Below are 22,020 nucleotides of genomic sequence, written 5' to 3'. Positions count from 1 at the left end.
CGAGGGTCCGGCCCTCGCCCTCGCCGCCTCGCGACGGCGACCTCCCGCCGCGCCGGCGAGGGCCGTGACGCCTCGCGCCTGGCCTGTGGCTTGCAGTGCCCGCGGGCCGGCTCGACCAAGAACAACACCACAAAATAAGAAAAGAAAAAAAAAAAAAGAAAAGAAAAAAAGCTGATTCTCAAAATTGTCTTAAAAAAGCAAGTAACTTTTTTTACTTCTTGTTTCTCTTCCAAAACCGTTTCTCGGTATAAATTTTTGCAAAAATGTGCCGGGAACAAAAAGTTTACCAAACGCATTGCTTCCCAAACTATTTCTGGGAACAAAAGAACAGAAATTTTCACTATTTGGCACGTTACCAAACGGGCCCTTACTTACTGAGCAATTTAAATGACTCATATCCAACCCAACCCAAACCCACAGTATAACCCATAAAAAAACAAATAAAAAGGCCCAACAATTCTTCAAAATTAAATAAATTTTGCAAAATAAAATGAAAACCCTAGCGCTAGGTTTTGGACCCCGACGGCGGCCGATGGCGCCGACAACGGCAGCCCCATCGAGGTAGCCCCGACAACGGCGGACTTCTCGTAGTTGACGGCCACGAAAGGCGTTGTTGAGTTCGTGACGGACCATCTTCGTCAGCGCGCGGAGCTCGCACGAGATAGTGCGGTACTCGGGGTGGAGCTCCGATTCGTCTATGTCCCATGAGCGGCTCAATTTTTGCGATTTCGTCAAAGATCCTGATGCAGTCATTCAAATCTCGCGATGACACACACCCACAAAGCAATTGCTACAATGCAAATGACCTCCAACGAAAACGTGCAGAAAATCAGAATCAAACTTGGAGGGGTCTGCAAAGATTTCATTGCGCTCGTGCTCGATCGGAGGACTCGGCGGGAACGAAGGCGAGCCAAAGATTTGGTGATTCCATCCCTTGAATATCTCCTTACAAGAGCCGTCATACCTTGCCGATTCGAAGCTCCAATCGTAGATCCAGGACCCGATGGAGTAATCGCGGGGCTGACCGGAGGCGGCGAAGTCGAGCCGGGACTTCCGCTTCATTTCGAGGGCCTTGGTAAGAGCGGGCGGAGATCGGGGAGGTCCGTCGGAAGAGAGAGGGCGGGGGGCGAGGAAGATGGAGACGAAGTAGAGGAGAGGAAGGAGAGAGTTGGGTCGACGATGGGTTGAAAATGGGTTTGTAAAAGACCCAAATAAAACCCATTTTGTTTGGGCTTTTCTTTTTCAAACCCATTTATGACCTATATCTTAATTTCATGGTAATCCTTATACGACCCACTTTCATAAATATGAATTAAAATATGGATTTGTGACCTATTTTGACAACCCTCGACAAACTAAGAATCTTTCGTGCAAACATTGCGAGTTTTAGCAAAAAAATCTAATGATATACCGAGACTTCACCTTCACCTTGTTATTTCAAGCAACTTAAAATTTTTAATCTCATCTATCGAAAGTTTTTAATATAAAAATGCTTATTAAAGTTAAACCAAAGCCTTGATCTATACATTAAAAAGTTTGTCGAAATCGCAAGTTTGAAACTAATATTGCAATTTGCCAATCAATTTTTTTATAATGGAACTCGTCTAATTATGAAAAAAAAAATTATTGATGCTATACTTTTGCACTACCATAAGCATCAGATTTTGGATCATGGCCTCTTCGTAAATATCATTAGTCTTTTGCATAAAGTATTTGAAATCATTCAATTATTCATGCCTCGTCTAATGACCTGACAAATTCAATGTACACGAAATCAAAATATTGATAAAGCATATGAAATAATCACCATAGCATGTCCCCCGTGGATTTTCAAGAAAAATTTAACATTTTTAGAGTAGAAATTGCATAGTTCCGCCCAAAAGTCTAAGTATCTATGTTCTTCCGTTCCTAGGTCGGGGCAAGCCACTGTGATCCAAATTCTTAAATTGTTGTAAGAGTTGCCACCAATCATTTTTTAGGTCGATTCCGAAAAGAAAAGTCAACTAGACTAAAAGCGAATAAAACTTTAAGGGCCGAGGGTTTGATTACGTGCCGGAATGGGTTAGCACCTTCCACATTGCCATTTCGATACTATAATCTTATGTCATGAGATCTCCTAATGTAATACACGTATAGTTTTCTTTTTATGTTTGGAAAATTAAAAAAACTTCACTACTTGCTCTTAGGTAAAATCACCTCGTCGCGAGGCGATTGAGGGCTCGACTGATCGTGTCATGTGATCCATGTTCTTTTAAGAAAAAATTGCAATAAATATGTCCTATGCATTTGAATCGAACAAACACGGACACATCATCCAAAGAAGAATTTAGTCCAATCAAAATAGCATGCAATGAGCCCAATGCATATGATTCCAATAACAAAACTGAATTCAATCATAAGAGCGTGAATGAATCCGATGTATACTGTTTTAATAAAAAAAAAAAGGAAATCTAATTAAAATATCAAACCGAACATACATATTCTAACAGATGCTAAATGACATGCAAATCAAATCACGAGGAATAATCTAGTATGCATCCAAACATCAAAGGCATAATCCAATGGCATAAAATGCAAGTTCGGATGAATAAATAATTTTGATGCGAAACATGTTGACGATATACGACGTGAAACTAGCTAGTTTCTCGACACGTGCTGACGTGTATGTATTATTCATGGCTTAAATAAATACGACACTGACATGCATGGTCCCAGGAGCTAGTGAACCCTTAGCTAGTGATTGGCTGGTGCTAGCGAAGGCCTAGAGTGCGCCCAGCCCGGCGCAGGGCCCAAATGGCCTTGGTCAAGGCTTTTCTAGCCTTTCTCAAGAGTTGTTCTTAGCTGAAAACATTTCCACAAAGTCTTTCTATGGATTCCAAGGCTTCAAAAGGTTGGCTACAAAGCACCAATTTGAATTTGAATCAAATCGATTTAGAGCTACGACTTTGTTTGCCGGTACTTTGAGTATTGTCCATTCCATCCTTGGCATGAACTTCATCTACAGCGTGGTCTGTCCAAACATGGCGGTTTTGCCTAATCTCAATTTGTTCACTTTCTACACTTAGATCCTTCCAAGCATATTAATATATTCATGTTATCCAAGTTGCTCTCCTTCTATTGGTCCATCTATGCACCTCGATGATTCCATGTCCCTTGCATGTTTACCAAAATCCAAAGGTTCTTTCAAATCTAACACTTTCCACTCAGTATCTTTTTCTCCCGTATGCAGAGCAAGAAAGCCCTTCATGTTGTAAACATCACCTGCATCCGCACACTCAAATACACAGATTAGCTCCCATGGAATGTTTTGTCATCTTCAAACTACATAGGGAGTTTTGTTGACAGAAGTTACCTTGAAGAAAGAACTATTTTGACCCCTTAGTTACATGGAAAAATTGAAGGCACAAGGGACCCTAGGCCTTACTCAAGGCTATTGCACCATTGTCTAGCATCATAGAGATATTACACAGGGCCCTCGACTCACTCCTTAGCAGACTTTGGATTCTAGGCAGTAAAGAATCAGTGCGGGGCATAGGCTTGGGCTGCAAGCGCAATGTGACACACTCTTATTAGGCGTGCCACTACCTGGCACCAAATTTTCCCTTTCTTTGAAGAATCATTTATTTTATTTATATATTTTTCCAAACTATGACCCCTTGTTTCTCTTTCATCCAATTGACTTGATATTCATGTTCGTGGAAACCTCATGGCTTTCCAAAATATTTGTCCCTTTTTTTGAAAAGTCTTGCTATTATGTGTACAAAGCATTACTTCATTCTGGTCTTTTTTGAAGAACTAGTTTTGTTTTAATGTGTTGCGACCCTCCCAAGGTGAACTCGAGGGAGTTTAACGGATTGCTAAGGAGGTGCAAATAACCCTTTTGCAAGATGGCACTTACGCTCCGTAGAAACTCTCTCAAACCCTACCGATGACAAATTGGTTTCTCATTAATTATTTGATTACTTATAACTAGAGTCGCCACTAAGCTAGGAGCCAAGGAAGACACGGGAGATTGCTCATTTTTACGAACTAGAGATTCATAAGTCCGGGAACTCTGTTATATTAAAGAAAGGTAATTCTTGTTATGGGTACCTTTTCCTTTAATAAAAGGCTTTCCATGCAATCCTCCCTTTCTTATTTTTTGATTTTTTATGGAAGAAATGGAAATCTAAATATTCATGTATGGATACTCAAACAAATACAAATCCAATTAATAATAACATAGAAAGTAAAAGATGAGGAAAGAAATAACTCAAACCGTATCGGGCAACATTGAACAACCCTTTTTGAATCCCCCAGCCACCGAAAGCCATCCCCCCTTGAAGCTCACGATCGGTTTTACTTTTGTAAAGAGTCCCCATCTCTCGTATTTATCTCTTTTTTCAAAAAAGAACCACCGAATCCTTTTCTCATTCTGTCTCCAAAGCTCATGAACAGATTTTCCTTAATCAATCGCCAAATGACCGGCTTTCTGTTTTTCCTCTTTTATCTCATCCCTGGCCAGCTCACTTGACCCAATCAATCTTTTCAAACTCCAGATAGCCTTGTTTGTTCTCTCTTTTGGCCATCAACCGAGGGTTCTCTCTGAGTGGGAAAATTGAGCGTTGTTGATCTTGCATAGCATAGCCCAATCACACCAATCGATCGTTATTTCAACTAAATTTTTTTTTCAATGCTCAAGGCTTTGACACATTTGAAATCGAGAAATTTTCTACTGGAGTGAGTGCTATCCAAGAATTGTCCGTGTGATCAAGTATTGGTAAAAAAATTGGGTGCCTACGCTAATAATTGCAAAGTGAGAAGTACTTGTATCCGTTCAGAAAATCTAAAAACTCGTGCAAAGCAAATTATTGAAGGCCACCATGAGTCTATGGCAATGAACTTTTTGATGTACAACTTTATAGATCTGGCTTGGCGTTAACACTCTCGATTTCGAGAAGAGATCCTTGAAAGAAGAGATATATGCTCTCGTACTACACTTGATGAGGAAGAAAAAGTGACTAGCTTCCCATATCTAATGCGTCTCTGTAGGGGTTGTTTGGATAAGTATTAGGAAATATTAATTATTAATGGATAATATAGATGAATGAGAAGAGAAAGGGGCAAGGACGAAAATGAACAAATTTATTACCTAAAATATAGAGTAATCCTTGAGGCAATTAGGAAAATTGTAGAAATAAGGAGAATTTTAGAAAGTCACTTCCACAATAATAGAAGCTATTTCATGAACTTTTAGTAATCCAAATGGCTACCATTTGAGGAAAATAAACTAGATTAGTTTGATTGTAATTATATAATAATATAGATAGAGGGATGGAGCAAGACGATGCCAACAATAGTGGTAGAAGAATCCATTCATTACCTAAACAGAATCTTCGATTGACCAATTGGTCCTAGCCGCTAGTGCCAAGGTCCCAGGTCAACCGCTAGGGTTTTGGGCTTAAGTGTCAGGTTCACGAGGCTGACCAGGCATCCCCGGACCAGATTGTGAAGGTTATGAGCCTGACTCTTGGGTCCTAGGTGTTTCAAAGTATAATATTCTTACCGTCTCTCTCACAAAACCTTATAGTCAATCTCAATTGGGGTGAAGAGAAGCAAATATACTAACACTAAGCTAGCCTCGAGGTCCTTGGTGACTCAATTGTCCCATGATATTGATGGTGATGTAGTATAACTACGGTGGTAGTGAAATTTCATTAACAAGTGTTGCTTGGTAATTCAATTCGAAGTTTAAAAATATCTTTCCAAATGAAAAATCCAAAATTTTGAATCTCCAATTCATTAGGTAGTCTGATTCCACAGCCAACAAATAAGACCTAAGTTGAATTATTTCACTCGTATAAGTGGATATATATGATGCATTTATTTCTCAATGCTTTTCCTTACCATTGTTGGCCTAACCTTTTCATCGTAACAAAGCTGGAAGCGTCGGCTCCCGGTCTTCTCCCGGTTGTCTCCTGGTCATTCACATTCTTCATGAGTATCTCGAAGCGTCGTTCCACTAACTCGTCAAGCTGTCAACTTTTTCCCACCACATTGGAAAAATTTGATAGGCTTGACTTAAAAGTTGTCACTCTTCTTTTCTTCTCATGCTAAGAGAAAAAGACGATGCCGTGTCTTATGGTGAAGAAAGTCTTGTTCAGTGGGCAGAGGGTCTTCCATGAGTGTTTGACCATGTTTTATTTCGTGCAATCCAAATCTCTTGACCGTATTTTGCTCCTTAAAAAATCCTCTGGAAAAACGGGTTGTTTTTTCATCGAAGTCCGCTCTCTTGGCCAGCCTTGACTGATCTCATCCTCATCTTGGTAGTTTTTGATCCAAGCCTCTACAATTCTTATAATCATGATTGGCCGAATCATATCTTAATCCACAGCAAGGAGTTAGGACCAATTCCACTAACTTGGAATCATGTCCAGTCCCGCTATCTTAGAGTTAAGACCATCTCCCGCAATCCTGGAGTTGGGTCCAATCGCACTATCATGAAATTGACGCTAACTGCCATGATTTTGGAGTTATGAATTCTAATTCATCTCGCATGTTGAGCCGTTCAACAGGCCGATTAAAATGAAGAAGTTCGAGTGTGGGACGAAGCTAAGCAAATGTTGTTGTTTAAGCATCCAATCGCGCCACTATCGACAAACTCGATTATTAGTTTTCTCATGAAATGAATGAAAGGTCTTCAAGAAAAAAATTTTGTGTCAATACAAAGTTAGAGGTATAAAATTTTAAAAGCCGACTCTTTAGACATTTGGCGATGAATGTTGTGATTATCTTACTATATACAAAACGTATATTTGTCTTGTGATTTATATGTCATTGAGTAGTCATGTGTTAAATTATTACTTAGTAAAAAGGAAACCACTCAGAGACCGGGGATGCCATTTCGAGGAAGCCAGCAAAGTTTTTCTGATTAGCGATCCTATGACCAGAGCACAAGAATCCACCACCCCAAGGTTGTTTCTCCACTACTTTTGTCGGCCACAAAGAAGCTTGTGTCAATCAGGTACTCCAAATAACACGGTGGTGAAAATAAGTCCACGTGTTCACACTTACGACATATCTTGGTCCATACTTAAGCACCGTGTTTTTCTTAATGATATATTGTCGTAAAAGCGCTATTGGGTACAAATTACACTATATCAAAATTGCTATTCCAGGTCAAGGCAAAACTTAATTTGTTCATAGGACTTGCAGATTTTTTTCATGGGTCTGCTAGTAATTATGCGGATAGAAAAATTGAAATAGGCTTAGACCTATATATAGTTAGTTGTGCATATAATTTTATATCTTTTGAGTTGTCATGTGTAAAATTATTTATTTAGCGAAAAAAAACAACACCTTGGAGGTTGGGAATGCCCTTTCAAGGAAGCCAGAAAGTTTTTATTTATTTATTTATTAGAGCCTTTGACAAAAGCTAACCTAATGACATGAAATACGTCAATTACAGAAAGAAAAATGAAGACTAAACAGATCAAAGCCATTTCCTCGAAGCTGATATGCGGTCTTGAGTGAAAATAAGTCCATTTGTTCATACCTTTTACATGTCTCGGTCCAGACTTCAGCACCATTTTTTCCCAAAGTTCTATATTATCAATAGATGTAAAATTATTTTTTGCTGGTACACTTGATTGTGCGTGTAATTTGTGTATCTCTTGAGTGGTTATGTGGTAAATTACTATATGGCAAGGAAAAAACAACTTATCAGAGGTTGGGGATGAAATTTCGAGGAAGAACGCCAAAGTTGTTTTTATCAGCGGGCCTACGACCTAGATCACGAGAATCCACCACCCTAAAGTTGTTTGTCGGTCCCTGCAATAAGCGAGTCCACGAGGACCAGTACCGATCTACACTGCTCACTAATCTTGTCGGCCACAGATATGCGGTCTTCAGTGAAAATTGGTCCATGTGTTCACACACTTTAGGTGTCCTGGACCATCCTTAAGCGCCATCATTTTCCCGAGTTCTAAGAAAAGTCGCGCATCTCTTTCGTTTCATGTTGGATGACAGAGTTAAAGAAATATGTGAGGGGTCGAGATTTCTCCGAAATCTCCATTCGACCGGCTGAATACCGACTCGAATGCTACCATGGTGGATTTATGACTATCCCAAATAGAAGAGGGATCGCTGATCTCGCAATTGATGGGTCAACTGTTTGATTGATCTAAATCGGAAACTCTCTAAATCATCTCGTATAAATTATGTTGCATTTGCCACAAATCCAGAGTTGAGACACTGCCTCCTACTTAAACTTAAAACAACCACTCTATATTTGCCGCTTTGCTCGTCTTCAAAATTGCCTCAGGAATTGGGACCGCTACTTTTTACCTTGAGATTTTTATTCTGCGTTCGAATGGGGATATGTTGGACAATTCACCTATGGCAAATTAGGAAAGAAAAACGTATTCTCGCATAAAACCTTTCTTCATAACTATCTCAAAGCGTCGTTCTTCTGACTAGTAAAGCTGAAAACTTTCTCCCTCTGCTTTAGAAAAATTTCATAGGCTTGACTTAAAAGTCGTTACTCTTCTTTTCTTTTGGTGCTAGGAGAAAAAGAAGATGCCTTGTCTCACGGTGGAGAAAGCCTTGCTCGGTGCGTAGCAGGATCAACAGTACACTCGAAACGTTCAAACTTGACTTGAATTTGACGACAAGAAATTCGAGGTTGAGAATTTATAATGAGAATTTATAATCTTCCATTGATTAAGTTCAATTTTTGTGCTACTCGCTGACCAAATTCCTCTTACACCTATAAATAGATCATGAGAATTAGAACTCGTTCTTAGGCCACAATATCATCTACTGCAATTGAGGGATCAGGAACATGGCTAAAAATCTGATCCACTTGCAACATTATGATCATTCCCCTTATTTCACAAATTCATTTAATAAATTCGGTTTACAAAAGATGATTGAATCGTACACATTATGCGATGTCCATCCTTTCAACAGAGGAGATTTAGCGAATCGAGATTAGACAAGTGATATTATTTTCATTGAATTCTAAAAAGGACAGTTCGTATGCATAATAACTAACGTACTAGTAATTGATGCTGTGACAATTGCACACATAATAATTAATAGAATTTTAAGAGAAATAAATGTGCGTTCTCCATGACTATCTTGAAGGGTGGTTCCTCTAACTATAAAGCTGGAGACTTTTTCCTCCCACTTTGGAAAAATTTCACGGGCTTGACTTAAAAGTCGTCACTTTTCTTTTCTTTCGGTGCTAAAAGAGAAAAGAAGATAAATTGAACTTGAACTGTTGAATATAGTAGACTCCAGCTTTCAGTTCTAAAACCACTTCTCTAGAACACATTGTGTTGGTGGCATATATCACCAAAATATAAGTCAAGTGGCACTATTGATGAGAGGTTATAAATTACAATCAACCAAGCTCCTTAGCCATATTGAAGCAATAGAACAATTGCAGCATGCGCCAACAGAAAGAAGGTTAGGTGTTCCCAGACCACCACATAATTATTCGTTCATAATATTTTGCTTTAGAGGAAAGTCAAAATTTATAACACTTGATATTGAATAATTAATTTGGTGGTTGATGACACGATGCTTTGAAAGCATCTTAACGTTTTCTCAACAAAAAAACAAACAATTATGGATGAGCTGCTGTTGGCTCATTTATTTAATAAGTTGATTAAAATAGCATATCCATTTATAAAGTATCAATACGTGTCACTTTTATATAAGTCTGATTTATCTTTTTAACCATTACATTTCTATGATTGAGAATGGAGAATTTAAATATAAATGGGAGTAAAAACTATATACTGTCAACAGTGTTGATCCACAATAACTGAGCATAAGACATTATCTATGATTAACCATTTAATATTACGATTTTCTACATGAGTCCACAGCACTTTTCATATTTGGAATTTCAATCTCCAAATGATTTGAATTATGTGATAAAGCAAACGTAAACCATTTAAACACCACATGTAGAGACAACTCTAATGAATTTTTTTTTTTAAAACCAATACAAAATTTTATGCCATATCGTATATATTTAATATGCACGGAGCCTGAATTTTCACAAGGCTTGAACATCAACTTGATTGCTTGATCATGTGCAGTATGGGAATACATACTGCTTCCTTTTTTTAAGACTGCAAATCCCTCGCAGATTTTAATATATGAAAGACAAATCCTCCAACAAAGAGACGGATGCCATTTCCATTTCGAGGAAGCCATTAAAAGTTTTTCTGATTAGTGAGCCTATGACCAGATCACAAGAGTCCACCACCCCGAACGTTGTTTCTCCACCACTTTTGTCGGCCACAAAGAGGCTTGTGTCCATCAGAGAATCGGCTTGTGATTTGGCCACACTTGATTGTGCGTGTAATTATTTATCTGTTGAGTAGTTCTTCTCGGAGGACAGGGATGAAATTTCGAGGAAGACCACGAAAGTTGTTTGTCGGTTTGTGATCTATAGTCCCCACTCTTGTCGGCCACAAAGAAGCTTGTACGCGGTTGCACGCGGCCTTCATTTTCAAAAGTTCTAACATTATTCTTTGTTTACCCTACCCAAAAATAAGTCTTGCATCTGTCCTTTAGTATAAGAATAGATCAAAGAAGATCAAGCGGCGAATGCACTACCTGAAAACACAGATTCAGATTTTCAGCGGATAGTCATTGCTGATTGTTAAACTCCATCGTCCAATGGCGGCTTCATCAAAATCCGAAAAAATTTATGACGTCTTCTTGAGTTTCAGAGGCACGGATCTGCGTAACAACTTCGTCGGCCATCTCTACCAAGCTTTACACCTGATAGGAATATACACTTTCCGGGATAGCGAAGAATTGAAAAAGGGAGACCAAATATCACCTACGCTTATGAAGGCCATCGAAGAATCATGCATCTCAATCATCGTTTTCTCCGAGAACTATGCTTCCTCAACGTGGTGCTTAGAAGAGGTGTCCAAGATTATGGAGTGCAACGAGCAAAAGAACCTCACCGTTCTACCAGTGTTTTATAAAGTGGACCCAAGAGAAGTGAGAGGGGGCAGAAAGAGTTATCGGAGAGCTCTGGCTAAGCACGAGTCCAAGTTCGGGAAGGATTCGGAGAAAGTGAAGAGATGGAAGAAAGCTCTTTCCGATGCCGGTAGCTTGTCCGGGTGGCATTTGAAAGATGGGTAAGTGAAGCGGAGTTTATAATTTCTGTAAGAAAAGTAATCTTTACAAGCTAGTAGACATATTGTTTTTTAAAAATAAAGATAAATAAATAAATGGACGCACACATGCTTGTAAGTATATGTCACGCCCCGCACTCCTCGGCGCGCAACATCCCTTGTAAAGGTCGATTCGTGTGCGACGTCCCAGGACGCGTCGCCGACCCAACACCCAACACAGAGATATAAAGCACATGCGGAAGTAATTAAAACCACCCGTACAATAAAATACACATAATCCAGGATAGCCATACAACAACCAGCACGGATAAATATACACTTGTTTTAACATCGGGAAACATATACAATATTCATAAACAGCCCACACTTAAAAATCAAAAGCAGGGTACGTGACTCGGCGATCAACCACTATATCTAGCCGGGACTCCTCTCAAAACGTTTCAATACGCCTGCCATCCTCAAGGCTGGGGGTCTGAAAAATTGAGTTTCAACAACAGTGAGAATAAATCTCAGCGAGTAATTCCCTAAACCTAAATTAGGCTAAAGTGCACCTCCTGACGAGTACTAAATCAACACTCCAAGCAAATCATAATTGACTTAGGCCCTCGGGCCCAAATCCAACACTCACCTTGCCCTGCAGGTTAGGCACTTACAATTCAAGCATAAAACATAGGATCCAGTCGCAGCACATGTACACATCATTTGGTCACAACGCATGTCATGCTTATGCTCGTGCTCATACACGTGCTCACGCCCCATCAATGCATTTTCGTACGCTTGCACTCTAGCATACTTGCCATTTATCAATTTCTCCTCCGACCCGCGTTAAACGCATCAGGTCCGACCCGCGTAAAACGCATCAGGTCTATCACTATCCAACACTTCCTGGCCCGCGTAAACGCATCAGGCCCAGTGTCTCTAGCCCGCGTAAACGCATCAGGCGCAACACCGATCTCCATATACGGACCGAACCCGCGTAAACGCATCAGGTTGGCCGTCTTCCGGCAATCCGGGCATCGTCCCGCGTTAAACGCCTCAGGACGGGTTCACTACCCCGCGTAAAACGCATCAGGGTTTATTATGATCACACATTCACAAGCACCAATTTTCATCTGAACCCCGCGTTAAACGCATCAGGGCATTTTAGGTGATCACAATGCACATGTCACTCGAGCACACTTGTAAATGCACATGCCGTGCCAATGCTCATGATGCAAACTCATGGCTATAACGTTCACATATGGGCATTCACTTGCACCGCACCACTTACTCAAATCACGATGCAATCATGCGCATTTGCACCACGCATATTCAATTTCATAAATCAACATGCCCAATCAGACAATCAATTCAAATCAGCCATGACATCAACTTGACACACAATCCATGCACAATCCACACAACCGGGATAACAAGAACCCTCGCATTCGAGGCCCGCCAAGCTATTCCATTCTTAGTCCCGCTAAACAAGCAACATGACATCCTAAAATCAATCACAACAAGGCTCATTTAGCCAGTCAATTGATCAATGCGATCATTCCCGGTAATTGCACAATTAAACTTCAAATTGATCACGCCCCGCCTAAATCAAATCCTGTCGTGACCAGCCACTATACCGCAATGTCTAGGCCAATAAATATCTTCAAAATGTCCCATTAAACTCCCCAAACCATCATTCTAATCAGCCACCACAAAGATCAAATGAGGCGCGCACTAAAATCCATATTTAAAGTCCGAACTTACTCCAAACTTGGACCGCTCCGTACCAATCTGTCCAGCCATCCCACGGCACCTCGCGGGTCACTAAATCTCAACTAAATTGTCGCACTAAACCCGTAAAATAGCCACCAAGACAGCCACCATTCGGTCTCCCGATTTCACCCGCTAAATCCACAATTCCGTCCAAATCACGGCACCTATGCCTCGCCACATCACAGCACACTATAGTCCACTAAACCTCAATTAAATCATCATTCTCGGTCACCACACGGGCCACAAAAATCAGCCCCTAGCGGCCTCTACTCGGTCCTCAATTTGCACCCGCCAAATTCACATTTTCGCCCAAATTAAGGCGCCTATGTCCAGCCGACTCACAGCACAATACGGGCCTCTAAATCTCGATTAAATCATCACACTAAGCCTCGAAATCAGCCTCTAACAACCTCCACAATTTAACCCCTAAAATACCCTAATTAACCCCTAAAACCCATTTAGAAATGCAAATTATCCTAATTAGGGTTTAGGGTCAAACTCACCGGGTGTCCTAAGCTTCAAACCGAGCTGAACACGTGGTAATGGCGGCTGGACAGCGGCGGGTCCCTCGCCGGAATGCGGCGGCGGCGGCTCCGGCGAACGGCGCGGCGACGGCGACGGTCTAAGCTAATCCACGGCCTAGAGAGGGAGAGAGAGGGGCACGGTCGAGATAGAGAGAGAAATGGAACGGCTGGACGGCCGGGCGAGGCGACGGATCCGCGCCGGAATAGTGACGGCGGCGGCGGAGCTCCTCCGGCGAAGGGCCTTCCACGGCCAAAACAAAGAGGAAGAGAGGGGAAGGGGGCTCACGGGTTGGAAGGGAGAGGGCGACCGGCGAGGTGAGAGGAACGGCGGCTCACGGCGGCGGCACCGAGAGCGGCGACGACGCTCCCGGCGAAGACGCACGGCGCCGAGAAAAGGGGGGGACGAATCGGTGGTGACGGGGCAGCAAGGCGACGGCCGGGACGATGGCGGCGACGCTAGGTGTCGGGCGGTTCTGGGGGGCCGGACGACCGGACGACGGCGGGACTCGCCGGATGCGGCGGCGAGCCGAGCTCGCGCGCTCGGGAGAGGAGGAAGGCAGCGCGTCGGGCGGAGCTGCCCGCGCGGCGCGACGACGTGCGAGGAGGACGGCGGCGTCGGCGGTTGCTTGGGCGGCGTCGAAGCGGAGCTGGATGGGTGGTCGAGCAGCGCGCGAGGGAGCAGAACGGCGTAACCAAAGCGAGTTCGGGGAAGGAAGAAGGAAGAAGAAGAAGAGAAAGAAAGAAGAAAAGAAAAAGAAAGAAGGAAAAGAAACGAAGAGAGAGAGAGAGAGCAGGTGGGAGTGGGTGAGCTGAGGGGACGTGGGCAGGGGGAGACGTGCGCGGAGAGGACATGCGCGGCAGAGGAGAGAGAGAGAGAGAGAGAGAGAGAGAGAGAGAGAGAGAGAGAAAAAGAAAATATTTGAACATTCAAATATTAATCGCGATCCGATGGCCCAAATTAAAAACCGAAAGTGGTCTACGGGTCCAAAATAAGCCTCGCACATAAAAAGGGACAAAGGCCAAATTAATTAGACCAAATCATAACGAGGGAGGTCTACTAGTCCAAATTCGCACGTGGTCAAAAACTCCCATTTTTCCATCATTCCTGACAATCTCAACGCTGGTCACAACAATATCGACACCGTCCAATTTATTTTGTCCCGAAACTCCCGGAAATCGACTGCCAAGTTCGGGATCCAAATAACGGCCAAATTTGATCGAGTGCGATTCTAGCGAAATCTCTAATTTAAAATGATAACCGGGAGTGATCAGTTCCCGGGCGAGATTTTACTATAAGCACACTGACAAATTACGCGTTTTATAAATCCCAAAAATGGGCCGAAATTCGGGATGTCACAACTCTTCCCCCCTTATAAAAATTTCGTCCTCGAAATTTACAATCCAAACCGACTACTCGAACAAATGGGGGTATTGGTGTCGCATCACTTCCTCGCTTTCCCATGTGGCGCCTTCCGTCCCGTGATGTTCCCAGACAACTTTGACTAACGGGATCGTCTTGTTTCTCAAAATTTGCTCCTTTCTGTCCTCGATTCGCACTGGCTTTTCCACGTACGACACCCTGTCGTCCACGTCTACCACCTCATGATTTAGCACGTGGGTCGGGTCCGGTTCGTATTTCCTCAACATCGACACGTGGAAGACGTTATGAACCTGCGACAAATTCGGCGGCAAGGCGAGACGATAGGCCAACGTCCCAATCCTTTCCAAAATCTCGAACGGGCCTATATACCTTGGACTTAGTTTCCCTTTCTTGCCAAACCTAGATAGTCCTCTCATCGGCGAGACCTTAAGAAATACATGGTCGCCAACTTGAAACTCCAATGGTCTACGCCTTCGATCCGCGTAACTTTTCTGACGGCTCTGAGCTGTTCTCAACCTTTCCCGGATAGTCTTTACTGTTTCCACTGACTGCTGAACCAACTCTGGACCCGTTATACTTCTTTCTCCTACCTCATCCCAACACAACGGTGTTCTGCAAGCCCTGCCATATAGTGCTTCGAATGGTGCCATTCTGATACTCTGCTGGTAGCTATTGTTGTAGGCGAATTCGACCAAATGCAGCTGTTCCTCCCAACCGCCCTTAAAATCCAAAACACATGCTCGCAGCATGTCTTTCAATGTCTGAATCGTCCTTTCAGATTGGCCGTCCGTCTGAGGATGATAGGCCGTACTGAATTGCAACTTAGTCCCCATGGCCACTTGCAGACTTTTCCAAAAATTCGCAGTAAACCGGGGATCACGGTCCGATGTGATTGATACCGGTACTCCATGAAGGCGAACTATCTGACGCACATATAACTCTGCCAACCTTTCTAGCTCGAAGTCTTTTCGCACCGCCAGGAAATGCGCTGACTTGGTCAACCTGTCCACTATCACCCAAATAGAGTCGTGTCCCCTCTGGCTTCTTGGCAGTCCCGTTACAAAATCCATTGTAATGTGCTCCCATTTCCATTCTGGGATTTCCAACGGCTGCAACATCCCACCAGGCTTACAATGTTGTGCCTTCACTTGTTGGCACGTCAAGCACTTAGCCACATGCCTGGCCACATCCGCTTTCATTCCGTTCCACCAATAGTGTTGTCGGAGATTCTGGTACATTTTTGTGCTGCCCGGGTGAATACTATAACTGCTCCTATGAGCTTCCGATAGAATCTCTTCCTTAAGTCCCAAATCATCGGGCACGCATAACCGTCCTCGAAACTTAAGAATTCCGTCCTCGAACACTTGGAAGTCCGGTTTCCTATTAGTGCCATCCATCTCTAGGATCTTCTGAATCTCAGGGTCCGTAGACTGCAACGCCTTAATCTTGGCTTGCACTTCTGGTTCAATCCGTAACGTCGCCATCAGGACTGGGAGAGGTGTCCTACCTCGAATTTAAATTATGAGTCCCGCGCTCCTTCCAATAAAATCCACTCTTTGACCAGCAAATGCGCGATGCTCGATTTCCTGCTCAAGGCATCCGCTACCCGGTTGGCCTTCCCGGGATGATACAATATGTCACAGTCATAGTCCTTCAATAATTCCATCCAACGTCTCTGTCTCATGTTCAATTCTTTCTGCGAAAACAAATACTTGAGGCTCTGATGGTCCGTGTAGATCTGAAACCTTTCTCCACATAAGTAGTGCCTTCAGATCTTGAGTGCGAAAAATAATTGCTTGCCAGTTCAAGTCGTGGGTCGGGTAGTTCATCTCATGAGGCCTTAACTGTCTCGATGCATAAGCAACCACCCTTCCATTTTGCATTAGCACACATCCCAATCCTTTGAGCGAAGCATCGCTATAGATCTCATACCCGCCCGATCCTGAAGGAATCGTCAACACTGGCGCCGTCGTCAATCTCTGCTTCAGTTCCTGAAAACTCTCTTCGCACTTTTCCGTCCATTCAAACCTCGTTTCCTTCTTAAGCAGCTTCGTCAGCGGAGTGGCTATCGCTGAGAATCCTTCCACAAATCGCCGATAATATCCCGCCAGTCCTAAGAAACTCCGAACCTCAGTAACTGTCGTCGGTCTCGGCCAATCCATTACTGCTTCAATCTTTGCCGGATCCACGGAGATTCCTTCTCCGGAAATTATATGCCCAAGAAATGCAACTCGATTCAGCCAAAATTCGCACTTGCTAAACTTAGCATACAATGCGTGCTCTCTTAGCGTCCGTAAAACTCTTTCCAGATGTACCTCATGTTCCTCGGAGCTCTTTGAATACACTAGAATATCATCGATGAAGACAATGACGAACTGGTCCAAGAACTTTTTGAATACCCGGTTCATTAAGTCCATGAATGCAGCAGGGGCATTCGTCAGTCCAAACGGCATCACCGTGAATTCATAGTGTCCGTACCTCGTCCTGAATGCCGTCTTTGGGATATCCTCCTTTTGGATCCTTAACTGATGATACCCTGTCCTTAGGTCGATCTTAGAAAATACCGAGGCTCCCTGCAACTGGTCGAACAGGTCGTCTATCCTTGGGAGGGGATACTTATTCTTAATCGTCACTTGATTCAGCTGACGGTAGTCGATACATAGCCTCAACGACCCATCCTTCTTCCTGACGAATAGGACTGGCGCTCCCCATGGAGACGCACTTGGTCGGATAAAACCTTTGTCTAGCAATTCTTGCATCCGAACCTTAAGTTCTTTCAATTCCGACAACGACATCCTATACGGCGGCTTCGAGATTGGCTCGATCCGATGCCAACTCGATAACGAATTCCACTTCTCTTTCTGGTGGCAATCCCGGCAATTCCTGAGGAAAGACATCGGGAAAGTTGCACACCACTGCTATATCCTCTAGCCGCACTTCTCCTGCCGTCGAATCAACTACGCTCGCTAAATAACCTTGGCAGCCCTCATCCAACAATTTAGTTGCCTCAACCGAAGAAACCCAAGGGATCGAGATTCCTCCTCGACTCCCTACGAACTCGAATCTAGGGTGTCCAGCCGGGCTAAACCGAATCACCTTACTACTGCAGTCCATTACGGCATTCTGCTTAACTAACCAGTCCATGCCCACAATTAAATCAAAATCATACATTGGCAAAACCGCTAGGTCTATCCTGCTTTCTACGCCACCAATCACTATCTCACAATCCGGACATCCTAACGATATGCATATCTTATCCATTAACGGCGTAGTCACACACAACTGCACTTCTAGCAAAACAGGGTTTAATCCAGCCAACTCAACAAACTGAGCAGATATAAACGAATGCGATGCTCCCGGATCAAATAATGCATACGCGACATGACCGCAAAGAGAAATCGTACCTGTGACCACGCCCGGCGCATTCTCAACTTCTCTTCGCGCCATGGCGTACACCCGTCCTTGTGCCGGCGGCCCTGTTCACATTAGCCGGCAGAGATTCCCACTGATTCCCACTCGGGGTTGATGTTGCATCGTGGGTCCTGCGGGCGCCGCTGGGGACAACTCCCGATTTGATGGTTCATACTCCCGCATTTGAAGCAAGCCCCAAACCTGTTCTGCTGGGGATTCGGCTTTCCAATGTTCTTCCTGATCGGTGGGACGAACCTCCTGTTTCCCGCCATTGGTTTCTTCCCAAAACGGCGGTTGTCCTTAGCCGGGGCGAACCGCGATCCAGATGCGGCCGCTCTATCTACTTGCTCTCGCTCAATAGCCTGAGCTCTCTCATATAAGTCCTCATAAGTCTTTAAATTCACAGTGTATCACTGGCACGAATGTCGGCTTTCACCCATCCCGAAACCTTCGCGCCTTATCCTCGTGGTGTTCCACCATCCTTGGCGCGAACCTCGACAGCCTCGCAAATTCCGCCTCGTCGATCTACGGTCATCAATCCCGCGTGAGCCTCATGAATTCCGCCAATTTCCTTTCCCTGGCGCTCTCAGAAAAGAATTTTCCCAGGAAAGTCTCAGAAAATACGGTCCAAGTCGGGGCGGTCCCTTCGGGAAATACCCTTCCTTTGGTGGCCTTCCACCAATCATCGGCGTTGTCCTGCAGTTGATATACCGCCAATGTCACCTTTTCGGCCTCGGTACACCCTAGCACTTCGAAAGCCTTCTCCAACCCCTCAATCCAACGGGGTGCGGCCTCAGGGTCACCTTTCCCATTGAACTTCGGCGGCTTTAATTTCAGGAACTGCTCTACTAACTTGGACATCGGCCTGCCCACATTCACTGGTGCTGGAATTGGATCCTCCTGATTCCCCTGATTCCCATCATCACCATCGTTTCCATCATTCCCATTGGCCCCATTGGCCCCATTGGCAGCAGCAGCCATGGCGGCCTCAACAGCAGCAGCTATAGTGGCATTTCTCTCTTGGGCTAGTCTACCTCCCAGAATTCCAGCTTCCTCGAGAGCTCTTAAAATTCCATCTACCCTCGGATCCTCGGCAGCCCTTACTTGCGGTTCTACAGGGTCCTGCTCACGACCTCGGCCTCTGCCTCTACCACGGCCTCTTCCTTGGCTACTCATCTTTCCAACTCGCACGCTCACCTTCCTGCTATAATTCCATTCAGGAATTAGAGACCTAAACCAAGCTAAACCGGTCTAAGGTCCTAGGCAGGTATATACAGCAGCAATCAAGCAACCAGCATGCGGTCTTACACAAACAGCACAACATCTCAACCAAGGAGATTCGCGTACTTACCTCGGGTCCTGCCGCACCTGCACTTTACGGTCAACTAAAACAAGCACTCAATCAAGCACAAGCAGTCAGGAGGTACACATAGCACACGAGGTCACCTTACTGGCTACCCAAGGTCACCGCTCCTTATCACTCCAGGCTTCGACCTAATTGGATCGAGCTGACCTTGCTCTGATACCAAATCAAACGGGGATGTCACGCCCCGCACTCCTCGGCGCGCAACATCCCTCGTAAAGGTCGATTCGTGTGCGACGTCCCAGGACGCGTCGCCGACCCAACACCCAACACAGAGATATAAAGCACATGCGGAAGTAATTAAAACCACCCGTACAATAAAATACACATAATCCAGGATAGCCATACAACAACCAGCACGGATAAATATACACTTGTTTTGACATCGGGAAACATATACAATATTCATAAATAGCCCACACTTAAAAATCAAAAGCGGGGTACGTGGCTCGGCGATCAACCACTATATCTAGCCGGGGCTCCTCCCAAAACGTTTCAATACGCCTGCCATCCTCAAGGCTGGGGGTCTGAAAAATTGGGTTTCAACAACAGTGAGAATAAATCTCAGCGAGTAATTCCCTAAACCTAAATTAGGCTAAAGTGCACCTCCTGACGAGTACTAAATCAACACTCCAAGCAAATCATAATTGACTTAGGCCCTCGGGCCCAAATCCAACACTCACCTTGCCCTGCAGGTTAGGCACTTACAATTCAAGCATAAAACATAGGATCCAGTCGCAGCACATGTACACATCATTTGGTCACAACGCATGTCATGCTTATGCTCGTGCTCATACGCGTGCTCACGCCCCATCAATGCATTTTCGCACGCTTGCACTCTAGCATACTTGCCATTTATCAATTTCTCCTCCGACCCGCGTTAAACGCATCAGGTCCGACCCGCGTAAAACGCATCAGGTCTATCACTATCCAACACTTCCTGGCCCGCGTAAACGCATCAGGCCCAGTGTCTCTAGCCCGCGTAAACGCATCAGGCGCAACACCGATCTCCATATACGGACCGAACCCGCGTAAACGCATCAGGTTGGCCGTCTTCCGGCAATCCGGGCATCGTCCCGCGTTAAACGCCTCAGGACGGGTTCACTACCCCGCGTAAAACGCATCAGGGTTTATTATGATCACACATTCACAAGCACCAATTTTCATCTGAACCCCGCGTTAAACGCATCAGGGCATTTTAGGTGATCACAATGCACATGTCACTCGAGCACACTTGTAAATGCACATGCCGTGCCAATGCTCATGATGCAAACTCATGGCTATAACGTTCACATATGGGCATTCACTTGCACCGCACCACTTACTCAAATCACGATGCAATCATGCGCATTTGCACCACGCATATTCAATTTCATAAATCAACATGCCCAATCAGACAATCAATTCAAATCAGCCATGACATCAACTTGACACACAATCCATGCACAATCCACACAACCGGGATAACAAGAACCCTCGCATTCGAGGCCCGCCAAGCTATTCCATTCTTAGTCCCGCTAAACAAGCAACATGACATCCTAAAATCAATCACAACAAGGCTCATTTAGCCAGTCAATTGATCAATGCGATCATTCCCGGTAATTGCACAATTAAACTTCAAATTGATCACGCCCCGCCTAAATCAAATCCTGTCGTGACCAGCCACTATACCGCAATGTCTAGGCCAATAAATATCTTCAAAATGTCCCATTAAACTCCCCAAACCATCATTCTAATCAGCCACCACAAAGATCAAATGAGGCGCGCACTAAAATCCATATTTAAAGTCCGAACTTACTCCAAACTTGGACCGCTCCGTACCAATCTGTCCAGCCATCCCACGGCACCTCGCGGGTCACTAAATCTCAACTAAATTGTCGCACTAAGCCCGTAAAATAGCCACCAAGACAGCCACCATTCGGTCTCCCGATTTCACCCGCTAAATCCACAATTCCGTCCAAATCACGGCACCTATGCCTCGCCACATCACAGCACACTATAGTCCACTAAACCTCAATTAAATCATCATTCTCGGTCACCACACGGGCCACAAAAATCAGCCCCTAGCGGCCTCTACTCGGTCCTCAATTTGCACCCGCCAAATTCACATTTTCGCCCAAATTAAGGCGCCTATGTCCAGCCGACTCACAGCACAATACGGGCCTCTAAATCTCGATTAAATCATCACACTAAGCCTCGAAATCAGCCTCTAACAACCTCCACAATTTAACCCCTAAAATACCCTAATTAACCCCTAAAACCCATTTAGAAATGCAAATTATCCTAATTAGGGTTTAGGGTCAAACTCACCGGGTGTCCTAAGCTTCAAACCGAGCTGAACACGTGGTAATGGCGGCTGGACAGCGGCGGTCCCTCGCCGGAACAGTAACGGCGGCGGCGGCTCCGGCGAACGGCGCGAGCGACGGCGACGGTCTAAGCTAA

General features: G+C 44.3%; 1 protein-coding gene and 1 pseudogene across 1 annotated transcript; both read left to right on the top strand.

Moving 5' to 3' along the window:
* The window catches only part of LOC115664372 (tRNA-specific adenosine deaminase TAD2-like), a 99,671-nt pseudogene that overhangs the window by 17,223 nt on the left and 60,428 nt on the right, over positions 1-22,020 (top strand).
* On the top strand, positions 10,557-11,154 carry LOC130138690 (TMV resistance protein N-like). The gene has a single exon (XM_056313552.1). It carries the CDS (start codon positions 10,678-10,680, stop codon positions 11,152-11,154), a length of 477 nt encoding a protein of 158 aa, XP_056169527.1. The 5' UTR covers positions 10,557-10,677.

This window comes from Syzygium oleosum, unplaced genomic scaffold (genome assembly GCF_021117445.2).
Source record: "Syzygium oleosum isolate NSW1041296 unplaced genomic scaffold, Sole_v2.1 Sole_v2.01, whole genome shotgun sequence".
Classification (NCBI taxonomy): Eukaryota; Viridiplantae; Streptophyta; class Magnoliopsida; order Myrtales; family Myrtaceae; genus Syzygium; species Syzygium oleosum.
Note: the sequence above shows the minus strand (reverse complement) of the source record. Positions and strands in the feature narration are given on the sequence as shown.

Excerpts from the sequence above, each read along its gene's own strand:
- LOC130138690 (XM_056313552.1), top strand. The coding sequence starts at position 10,678 with ATGGCGGCTTCATCAAAATCCGAAAAAATTTATGACGTCTTCTTGAGT.